The following is an 11,678-nucleotide window of genomic DNA, read 5'->3' as shown; positions in this document are numbered from 1 at the left end:
TCTTAAATGGAAGAAGTTTGGAACCACCAAGGCTCTTCCTAGAGCTGGCCGCTCGGCCAAACTGAGCAATCGGGGGAGAAGGGCCTTGGTCAGGGAGGTGACCAAGAACCTGATGGTCACTCTGACAGGACTTAACCAATCAGGCTTTTATGGTAGAGTGGCCTGACGGAACCCACACCTCAGTAATTTGCTAAAAGGCACCTAAAGGACTCTCAGACCATGATAAACAAGATTCTCTGGTCTGAGGAAAGATTGAGCTCTTTGGCTTGAATGCCAAGCTTCAAGTCTGAAGGAAACCTGGCACCATCCCCACGGTGAAGCATGGTGGTGGCAGCATCATGCTATGGGGATGTTTTTCAGTGGCAGGGACTGGGAGAATAGTCAGGATCGAGGGGAAGATGAACGCAGCAAAGTACAGAGAGATCATTGATGAAAACCTGCTCCAGAGGGCTCAGGATCTCAGACTGGTGGCGAAGGTTCACCTTCCAACAGAACAACGATCCTAAGCACATAGCCAAGACAACGCAGGAGTAACTTCGGGACAAGTCTCTGAATGTCCTTGAGGCCTAGCCAGAGCCCGGACTTGAACCCGATCGAACATCTCTGGAGAGAGCTGAACATTTTTTTTCACCTTTATTTAACCAGGTAGGCCAGTTGAGAACAAGTTCTCATTTACAACTGCAACCTGGCCAAGATAAAGAAAAGCAGTGCAACAAAAACACAGTTACACAAACAAACGTACAGTCAATAACACAAAATAAAATAAAAATAGTGTACAGTACTATGTACAGTGTGTGCAAATGTAGAAGAGTACGGAGGTAGGCAATAAATAGGCCCTAGAGGCAAAAATAATGACATTTTAGCATTAATACTAGAGTGCTAGATGTTGAGGTAGAGATACTGGGGTGCAAAAAGGCAAGAGGGTATATAATAATATGGGGATGAGGTAGTCGGGTGTGCTATTTAAAGATTGGCTGTGTACAGGTACAGTGATCGGTAGGCTGCTCTGACAGATGATGCTGGAAGGAAAGGGGTCCAAAGGAAGTGTTGACTTTGGGGATGACCAGTGCAATATACCTGCTGGAGCGCGTGCTACAGGTGGGTGTTGCTATGGTGACCAGTGAGCTGAGATAAGGCAGGGCTTTACCTAGCAAAGATGACCTGGAGCCAGTGGGTTTGGCGACAGATATGTAGTGAGGGCCAGCCAACGAGAGCATACAGGTCGCAGTGGCGGATTGTATATGGGGCTTTGGTGATAAAACGGATGGCACTGTGATAGGCTACATCCAGTGTGCTGAGTAGAGTGTTGGAGGCTATTCTGTAAATTACATCGCCATAGTCAAGGATCAGTAGGATAGTCAGTTTTACGAGGGTATGTTTGGCGGCATGAGTGAAGGAGGCTTTGTTGCGAAATAGGAAGCCGATTCCATATTTAATTTTGGATTGGAGATGCTTAATGTTAGTCTGGAAAGAGAGTTTACAGTCTAACCAGACACCTAGGTATTTGTAGTTGTCCACATATTCTAGGTCAGAACCGTCCAGAGTAGTGATGCTAGTCGGGCGGGAGGGTGCAGGCAGAAATCAGTTGAAGAGCATGCACTTAGTTTTACTTGCATTTAAAAGCAGTTGGAGGCCACGGAAGGAGTGTTGTATGGCGTTGAAGCTCGTTTGGAGGTTTGTTAGCACAGTATCCAAAGAAGGGCCAGATGTATACAGAATGGTGTCATCTGCATAGAGGTGGATCAGAGAATCACCAGCAGCAAGAGCACCATCATTGATATATGCAGAGAAAAGAGTCGGCCCAAGAATTAAACCCTGTGGCACCCCCATTGAGACTGCCAGAGGTCCAGACAACATGCCCTCCTATTTGACACACTGAACTCTGAGAAGTAGTTGGTGAACCAGGTGAGGCAGTCATTTGAAAAGCCAAGGCTATTGAGTCTGCCGATAAGAATGTGGTGATTAACATAGTCGAAAGCCTTGGCCAGGTCGATGAATACAGCTGCACATTACTGTCTTTTATCGATGGCAGTTATGATATCATTTTGGACCTTGAGTGTGGCTGAGGTGCTCCCGTGACCAGCTTGGAAACCAGATTGCATAGTGGAGAAGGTACTTTGGGATTCGAAATGGTCGGTAATCTGTTTATTAACTTGGCTTTCGAAGATTTTAGAAAGGCAGGGAAAGATGGATATAGGTCTGTAACAGTTTGGGTCAAGAGTGTCTCCCCCTTTGAAGAGGAGGGTGACCGCAGCAGCTTTCCAATCTTTGGGGATCTTAGATGATATGAAAGAGAGGTTGAATAGGCATTGCAACAATTTCGGCTAATAATTTTTAGAAAGATTGTCTAGCCCAGCTGATTTGTAGGGATCCAGATGTTGCAGTTCTTTCAGAACATCAGCTGTCTGAATTTGGGTGAAGGAGAACCGGGGGGGGGGGGGGGGGGCGAGTTTTTAAAATGTATTTTACCTTTATTTAACTAGGCAAGTCAGTTAAGAACAAATTCTTATTTTCAATGACGGCCTAGGAACCGTGCTGAGATGTTGGCCGGGGTAGCGGTAGCCAGGTGGAAAGCATGGCCAGCCGTGGAGAAATGCTTATTGAAATTACCGATTATCAGAGATTTATTACTAGTGCAGTGGGCAGCTGGGAGGAGGTGCTCTTATTCTCTATGGACTTTACAGTGTCCCAAAACTTTTTGGAATTAGTGCTACAGGAAGAACATTTGTGTTTGAAAAAGCTAGCCTTAGCCTTCCTAACTGACTGAGTGTATTGGTTCCTGACTTAACAGAAAAGTTGCATATTGCGGGGGCTCTTCGATGCTAATGCAGAACGCCACAGGATGTTTTTGTGCTAGTCAAGGGCAGTCAAGTCTGGGGTGAACCAATGGCTATATCTGTTCTTAGTTCTACATTTTGTAAATGGGGCATGCTTATTTAAGATGGAGAATAAACTTTTGAAGAGCAACCAGGCATCCTCTACTGACGGGATGAGGTCAATATCCTTCCAGGATATCCGTGCCATGTCGATTAGAAAGGCCTACTTGCCAAAGTGTTTTAGGGAGCATTTGACAGTGATGAGGGTTGGTCGTTTGAACGCGGACCCATTACGCATGCAGGCAATGATCGCTGAGATCCTGGTTGAAGACATCAGAGGTGTATTTAGAGGGCAGGTTGGTCAGGATGATATCTAAGAGGGTGCCCATGGTTACAGATTTAGGGTTGTACCTGATAGGTTCCTTGATGATTTGTGTGAGATTGAGGGCATCTATCTTAGATTGTAGGATGGCCGGGGTGTTAAGCATGTCCCAGTTTAGGTCACCTAACAATACGAACTCTGAAGATAGATGGGGCGGAGTAGAAGCTCGAATTGTTTGGGCACAGACCTGGATAGTATGACAGAACTCTGCAGGCTAACTCCGCCCCCTTTGGCAGTTCTATCTTGTCAGAAAATGTTATAGTTAGGGATGGACATTCCAGGATTTTTGGTGACCTTCCTAAGTCAGGATTCAGACACGGCTAGGACTTCCGGGTTGGTAGAGTGTGCTAAAGCAGTGAATAAAACATACTCAGGGAGGAGGCTTGTAATGTTAACATGCATGAAACCAATGTTTTTTAGGTTACAGAAGGCAACAGATGAGAGCGCCTGGGGAATGGGACTGATGCTGGGGGCTGCAGGGTTAACCTCTAAATCACCAGAGGAACAAAAGAGGAGTAGGATAAGAGTACGGCTAAAGGCTAAAATAACTGGTCGTCTAGTGTGTTTGGAACAGAGAGTAAAAGGAGCAGGTTTCTGGGCGCGGAATAATAAATTCAAGGCATAATGTATAGACAAGGGTATGGTAGGATGTGAGTACAGTGGCGGTAAGCCTAGGCATCGAGTGACGATGAGATGTTTTGTCTCTAGAGGCACCATTTAAGCCAGGTGCGGTCACCGCATGGGTGGGGGGGTGGAACATAAGGCCTAGCTAAGGTATATTGAGCAGGGCTGGAAGCTCTACAGTGAAATAAGATAAAAATGACTAACCAAAACAGCAATAGACAAGGCATATTGACATTAGGGAGGGGCATGTGTAGCCGAGTGATCATAGGGTCCAGTGAGTAGCTAGACGAGCTGGAGGCTCGGCGATTCAGACAGCTAGCAGTCCGGGGCTAGCAGATGGGCCTCAGGGGGACGTTGCATTGGGAGAGCCTGTTGTAACCCCCTCGGAAGGTTACATCAGCAGACCAGTCGTGATGGTCGCCTGGGCTCCGTGTCGGCAGCAAAGGGTCCAGGCCAATTGGCAAAAGAGGTATTTGAAGCCCAGAAATTGCTTGATAGATCTCTTCGGCTCGCCGGGAGATGGGCCAAGTAAGCACCGGGCTAACTGGTGCTTGCTTCGGGACGTTAGACAGGAGTAGCCACTCGGATAGCAGCTAGGTAGCTGCGATGATCTGGAGTAAAGGTTCAGAGCTTGCGGTAGGAATCCGTAGATGTGGTAGAGAAAAGCAGTTCAATATGTTCTGGGTAGATATCGTGCTGTTCAGGCTGGCAGGAGTTGCCCGGGCTGAGGCTGGCAGATGTCCGAGTTAACTGTGGTGACAGCTAGCAGTGGCTAACTGACTACTAGCTAGTTAGCTGGCTAGCTCCTGAAGGGGGTTCCGGTTCAAAAGTGTAAAAATAGCACATCCATTACACATTGGGTGAGGTGGGTTGCAGGAGAGTATGTTCAGTCCGTAGATGGAAAATTAGATTTAAAAAATATATTAAGATAAAAACGATATATAGAAGGGACAGGACAAGACAATCAAAACAGACTACTCCCACTGCTACTCCATCTTGGATTATGAAAATAGCTGTGCAGCGACGCATCCCATCCAACCTGACAGAGCTTGAGAGGATCTGTAGAGAAGAATGGGAGAAACTCCCCAAGTACAGGTGTGCCAAGCTTGTAGCGTCATACCCAAGAAGACTCCAGGCTGTAATCGCTGCCAAAGGTGCTTCAACAAAGTACTGAGTAAATGTGATATATATATATATATATATATATATATATATACAGTGCCTTGCGAAAGTATTCGGCCCCCTTGAACTGCGACCTTTTGCCACATTTCAAGCTTCAAACATAAAGATATAAAACTGTATTTTTTTGTGAAGAATCAACAACAAGTGGGACACAATCATGAAGTGGAACGACATTTATTGGATATTTCAAACTTTTTTAACAAATCAAAAACTGAAAAATTGGGCGTGCAAAATTATTCAGCCCCCTTAAGTTAATACTTTGTAGCGCCACCTTTTGCTGCGATTACAGCTGTAAGTCGCTTGGGGTATGTCTCTATCAGTTTTGCACATCGAGAGACTGACATTTTTTCCCATTCCTCCTTGCAAAACAGCTCGAGCTCAGTGAGGTTGGATGGAGAGCATTTGTGAACAGCAGTTTTCAGTTCTTTCCACAGATTCAGGTCTGGACTTTGACTTGGCCATTCTAACACCTGGATATGTTTATTTTTGAACCATTCCATTGTAGATTTTGCTTTATGTTTTGGATCATTGTCTTGTTGGAAGACAAATCTCCGTCCCAGTCTCAGGTCTTTTGCAGACTCCATCAGGTTTTCTTCCAGAATGGTCCTGTATTTGGCTCCATCCATCTTCCCATCAATTTTAACCATCTTCCCTGTCCCTGCTGAAGAAAAGCAGGCCCAAACCATGATGCTGCCACCACCATGTTTGACAGTGGGGATGGTGTGTTCAGCTGTGTTGCTTTTACGCCAAACATAACGTTTTGCATTGTTGCCAAAAAGTTCAATTTTGGTTTCATCTGACCAGAGCACCTTCTTCCACATGTTTGGTGTGTCTCCCAGGTGGCTTGTGGCAAACTTTAAACGACACTTTTTATGGATATCTTTAAGAAATGGCTTTCTTCTTGCCACTCTTCCATAAAGGCCAGATTTGTGCAATATACGACTGATTGTTGTCCTATGGACAGAGTCTTCCACCTCAGCTGTAGATCTCTGCAGTTCATCCAGAGTGATCATGGGCCTCTTGGCTGCATCTCTGATCAGTCTTCTCCTTGTATGAGCTGAAAGTTTAGAGGGACGGCCAGGTCTTGGTAGATTTGCAGTGGTCTGATACTCCTTCCATTTCAATATTATCGCTTGCACAGTGCTCCTTGGGATGTTTAAAGCTTGGGAAATCTTTTTGTATCCAAATCCGGCTTTAAACTTCTTCACAACAGTATCTCGGACCTGCCTGGTGTGTTCCTTGTTCTTCATGATGCTCTCTGCGCTTTTGACGGACCTCTGAGACTATCACAGTGCAGGTGCATTTATACGGAGACTTGATTACACACAGGTGGATTGTATTTATCATCATTAGTCATTTAGGTCAACATTGGATCATTCAGAGATCCTCACTGAACTTCTGGAGAGAGTTTGCTGCACTGAAAGTAAAGGGGCTGAATAATTTTGCACGCCCAATTTTTCAGTTTTTGATTTGTTAAAAAAGTTTGAAATATCCAATAAATGTCGTTCCACTTCATGATTGTGTCCCACTTGTTGTTGATTCTTCACAAAAAAATACAGTTTTATATCTTTATGTTTGAAGCCTGAAATGTGGCAAAAGGTCGCAAAGTTCAAGGGGGCCGAATACTTTCGCAAGGCACTGTAAATATTGGACTATAAATGGTGCCTTCCTGTATTATACTTATACTAAAATTTGTATTATATTTTACTGAGCCATTTACTTTGTTTGCATTTCGTTGGACGGTGTATACCATGTGTATGCTGTACATACGACTAATAAAACTGTCTTGTCAAGTTGGCTGGATGTCCTTTGAGTGGTGGACCATTCTTTATCCACATGGTAAACTGTTGAGCCTGTAAAACCCAGGAGCGTTGCAGTTCTTGACACAAACAAGTGCGCCTGGCACCTACTACCATTTATTTTTTACCTTTATTTAACCAGGTAGGCTAGTTGAGAACAAGTTCTCATTTACAACTGCGACCTGGCCAAGATAAAGCATAGGAGTGTGAACAAACAACACAGAGTTACACATGGAGTAAACAATAAACAAGTCAATAACACAGTAGAAAAAAGAAAAGAAAAAAGTCTATATACATTGTGTGCAAAAGGCATGAGGAGGTAGGCGAATAATTACAATTTAGCAGATTAACACTGGAGTGATAAATGATCAGATGGTCATGTACAGGTACTGGTGTGCAAAAGAGCAGAAAAGTAAATAAATCAAAAACAGTATGGGGATGAGGTAGGTAAATTGGGTGGGCTATTTACTGCAGCGATCGGTTAGCTGCTCAGATAGCAGATGTTTAAAGTTGGTGAGGGAGATAAAAGTCTCCCATAACCCGTTCAAAAGCACATCAATATTTTGTCTTGCCCATTCACTGAGTGGCAGACATACACAATCCATGTCTCAATGTTCTCAAGGATTAAACATTTCTTTAACCTGTCTCCTCCCCTTCATCTCCACTGATTGAAGTGACATCAATAAGGGATCATGGCTTTCACCTGGCTTCACCTGGCCAGTCTATGTCATGGAAAGAGCATGTGTTCTTAATGTTCTTAATGTTTTGTATACTCAGTTTTGTATACTCAGTGTAATATACTCATCTCTCCTCTCCTCCCCAGTTTGACTGCTGTGGCGTGAACAGCCCGGTGGACTTTGAGGAGAGCCTGTTCAGACTGATAAACCCTAATGAGATGGTCCCTGCAGCCTGCTGCAGGAGGGGTAGTCACCCCGGAGACTCAGCCTACATCCCCCAGGAGGAGTGTCTGATGGGGAACATGCTGTTCAGAAACAACAAGGTGCTGGTACTGGTACTAGACTACTAAAACCCTTTAATTATCTTTATTGACCCATTCAACAAAGAGAATGGAATTAAACATTTCGCCCCTGGAGCAGGACCTCCAGAGCAGGGCATCTAGAGCATCACATCAGCAGTAGGTGGCACCTGAGATATCTGGCAGCCCTCCACATTCCTACCCTAGGATTTGACTTGGCTACCTTCCAGTTGCATGTTCGTCACTCTAACCTCGAGGCTACCACTGCCCACTCTCCCTGCCACACTGGGAAACAAAATCCTCCTCTTGCCTATCAGCTAAACTAGAGCAGAAGAGTGTTGGAGTGATGATATAATGGGACTGCTTCTCCACTGGCACTGTCCTCATACCGGTAGACTCATTAGTGCTTTTCTATGTTCTGGGTGTCAAGGAAGTATGTTTTACTGTGTAGTGCAGTGTGTGTATACTTATGCATGCTTGTATTTGACTATGTAGATTGGAGTAGGGTAGGGTAGTGCGGGCTTGGAGTAGGATAGGGGAGTGGGCGTGCAGGTGTGTGCGTGTGTGTGGAGGGAGAAACATACAGGATTTAGTCATATTAGACAAATGGATTTAGCCATATTGACAAACGGAATGCACACGTTTGTGTGCTTGTGTGTGCGGGTCTATATTTATCTCTGTGTGTGCTTGCCTGTTTTAATGACTGTCTTGAGAGTGAAATGTAATTACAGTCAACACTGATAGGAAGGAGAGGCTCCAACTGTTGTTTTTTAAGGCCTGTGGAACAATGCAGTATCTCAGGAAGGCGTCTGTCTCTCGCTGTCTCTTTCCCATTCACACACAGAGCCTCATTAAAAGCCAATGAGGCCAGGGGTCCTGTCTCAGTCTCTGTCTCTCAGCCCATTCATCTAGTCTATTGTTCACTGACACATTCAGTTATGGCTCTGATGCTATTTATATTGTCCATGCATTTCAGCACACACACACATGCATGCATTTATGCACATGCGTGCACACACACATGCAGGCACAAGTGCATGCATGCACGCACACACAGACACACAAACACACACATTTCAATACTCTCTCATATTGACTCATACTATTGAATTGTGACTGAGACTCTTTCCTCTCTGTGTGTTTTCAGGGCTGCTACTCAGCGGTGGTGGACTACTTTGAGCTGTACATCTATGTGGCTGGAGCGCTGGCCATCGTGGTACTCACCATTGAGGTAGGATTCAATATTTTGTTACTTATAATAAGCGCTTTGTGAGTAGCCTCCAAATCAACACATTTTTCCCTTATCAGTTGGTGTGATTGGTAATGTAAGCTGTTCAGAAAAATCCATGTAGCTTATCTCCCCCACACACAGTACACAGCAACGGAATCTGAAATACTGGAGAATATAATTTGAAGCAAGTGCTGGTCACTTCCCCGTTTATAGTACGATTGCCCCACTTAGTGGAGAACATTGGTGTTGCAGGACTGTTACACACCATACATTACATAGCAGAATTTACTGAGGAGGCATCTCTGAAGTCATAATTATGGATATGGCAATCTAGTCGATTTATTAGATTAAGCCAGAGCTGAATTGTCTAATCATCATCATGTAGATAGTTTTGGTTGATTTTGTTTAGTTTCCTCATCATCGTTTGGCTGCAGAACAGTCGACCAGTTTAGGCTCGCAGAATTGAAACACTTACTTGTGTCTTGTTCTCTGTCCTGACTGCTGTTCTGACACTCCTCTGTTCTTCTCCACAGCTGTTTGCCATGGTCTTTGCCATGTGTCTCTTCAGAGGTATCCAGTAGGATTATCGCACCGTACACCGGACAGGAGGACTTTTTGGAGCTACAAAAGGGAAATCAGGAGAAGGGAAAGAAAATATGTACACTTGTAAATGTATTGTCCTCTTTTATATCTGCAAAATGTATTGATTGGTTGGAAAACAAAACAAAACGACACTCAGAAAACAAACAACTTGTACTTCTCAGCTGGACCTTTGAGGTATTTGGTGGCAAAAAAAAGAAATGATAGAAAGAGAAAAAGACAAGAACGACAGGAAAACGTATGTAAAGTGAAACAGATGTTTCATGGACCAGGTCCAACACGGACCGGGTGTATAGTAGTGGAACGCGAAGAGGATCTGGGTGAAACCAGGCGTGGTGAATAAGAGGACCCGGTTGAAGCCTGCCCTGCAGCAGAAGTAGCTTGAGACCCAGATCTGTTTGTGCTGTCTTGCTAGCTAACTGGGACTCAGGCTAGAGCAGAAGACTCTGCACTGACTTTTGGATGAAGAATATTTATACTTACTGAGTAAAAAGTTGGCTTGACTAATATAGAAATATGTGTTTTATGTACACTTTAGCTGTTCCTTCCTATTACCACTTCTTCCTCCCCCGATCCCCCGCCCTTCCATCTACTGATACCACAATTCCTCCATCTTTCCCACTCCCTCCCTCCACATACTATTGTTAGAGCCTTACCTCTTTAATGCTGTTAAAAGTCCCATCTATACTGTGTGTGTGTGTGTGTGTGTGTGTCCTTGTATGAATGAATGCATGTGTGCATGTTGCCCCGTTTGACCATTCGAGCTTGAAAGCCAACTTCTGATAAAATATTGTATTTGTATTGTGATGTTCATTGCAATTGTGGTTACATGTGGCTTAGGTGAAAATAAATGTATTTGTATGCATTTGTATTAGATTCTTGAAAAGACAATGACATTAAAATGTTCTAAATGTTGTCCATGTGGTGAATTCCTTTCTGATGCTTTTAAAAGTATGTACCCAGTAAAGCAGGATAGAAGGCCTTGTCAGTTGCTCTTTGGCAAGGGCGTAGAAGGGGTCCCCAATGTTTGAAGCAGGTAAAATTGTCCCCACCAAAATACAGTACCAGTCAAAGTTTGGACACACCTACTCATTCCAGGGTTTTTCTTTATTTTTACTATATTCTACATTGTAGAATAATAGTGAAGACATCAAAACTATGAAATAACACATATGGAATCATGTAAACAAATCAAAATATATTTTAGATTTTAAATTCTTCAATGTATCCACCCTTTTCCTTGACAGCTTTGCACACTCTTGGCATTCTCTCAACCAGCACATGAGGTAGTCACCTGGAATGCAATTAACAGGTGTGCCTTGTTAAAAGTTAATGCGTTTGAGCCAGTCAGTTGTGTTGTGACAAGGTAGGGGTGGTATACAGAAGATAGCCCTATTTGGTAAAAGACCAAGTCCATATTATGGCAAGAACAGCTGAAATAAGCAAAGAGAAATGGAATATTGTGAAAATGAGGGAAGATTATGAAAATTAAAACTCTCAATGGGAAGAAATTCACAAGTCATGTCCTTGGAGCTTCAGCCTAGCTGAGTGGTGTAATTTCTGGGGTTCCACTATCTATGTCCATAGATTATATAAAATAAAATGCAGAAGGGGTTGAAGCCAAAAGGCTGTTCAGTACGAATAATGTTTGAGAAGGTTTTGTCTAAGAAAGTACAGATTAACTTCCTGGCTTTCACTGTTATAGAGTTTGTCCCACAATCAGACCTCAGCATAAGACCCAGATGCAGACAATTCGAATAACATATGTTTACTAACAAAACGGGGCAGGCAGACGACAGGTCAAGGGCAGGCAGAGGTCAGAGGGCTGTGAGACAGTGGTGTAAAGTACTTAAGTAAAAATACTTTAAAGTACAACTTAAGCAGTTTTCTGGGGTAACTGTACTTTACTAATTATATTTTTGATAGCTTCTACTTTTACTTCACTATATTCCAAATGAAAATAATGTACTTTTTACTCCTTACATTTTCTCTGACTCCCAAAAGTACTAGTTCCATTTTGAATGCTTAGCAAGACAGTTAAATTGTCTAATTCAAAAAACTTTTCAAG

The 11,678-nt window shown here is 43.6% G+C and overlaps 1 protein-coding gene across 3 annotated transcripts in view; it reads left to right on the top strand.

The window, feature by feature from the left end:
• LOC139416575 (tetraspanin-18B) overlaps positions 1–10,530 on the top strand; it is a 105,977-nt gene extending 95,447 nt beyond the window's left edge. The window contains exons 7-9 of one of the 3 annotated variants that reach the window (XM_071165418.1): positions 7,627–7,803; positions 8,927–9,010; positions 9,544–10,530. In XM_071165418.1, coding sequence (XP_071021519.1) covers positions 7,627–7,803; positions 8,927–9,010; positions 9,544–9,591 — 309 coding nt within the window. In that variant the 3' untranslated portion in view covers positions 9,592–10,530. Of the gene's footprint in view, positions 1–7,626; positions 7,816–8,926; positions 9,011–9,543 lie in introns of all 3 variants that reach the window. The other 2 variants (XM_071165409.1, XM_071165400.1) reach the window with 2 other exon arrangements.
• Positions 10,531–11,678: the final 1,148 nt, after the last annotated feature.

This window comes from Oncorhynchus clarkii, chromosome 1 (assembly GCF_045791955.1).
Source record: "Oncorhynchus clarkii lewisi isolate Uvic-CL-2024 chromosome 1, UVic_Ocla_1.0, whole genome shotgun sequence".
Lineage (NCBI taxonomy): Eukaryota > Metazoa > Chordata > Actinopteri > Salmoniformes > Salmonidae > Oncorhynchus > Oncorhynchus clarkii.
Note: the sequence above shows the minus strand (reverse complement) of the source record. Positions and strands in the feature narration are given on the sequence as shown.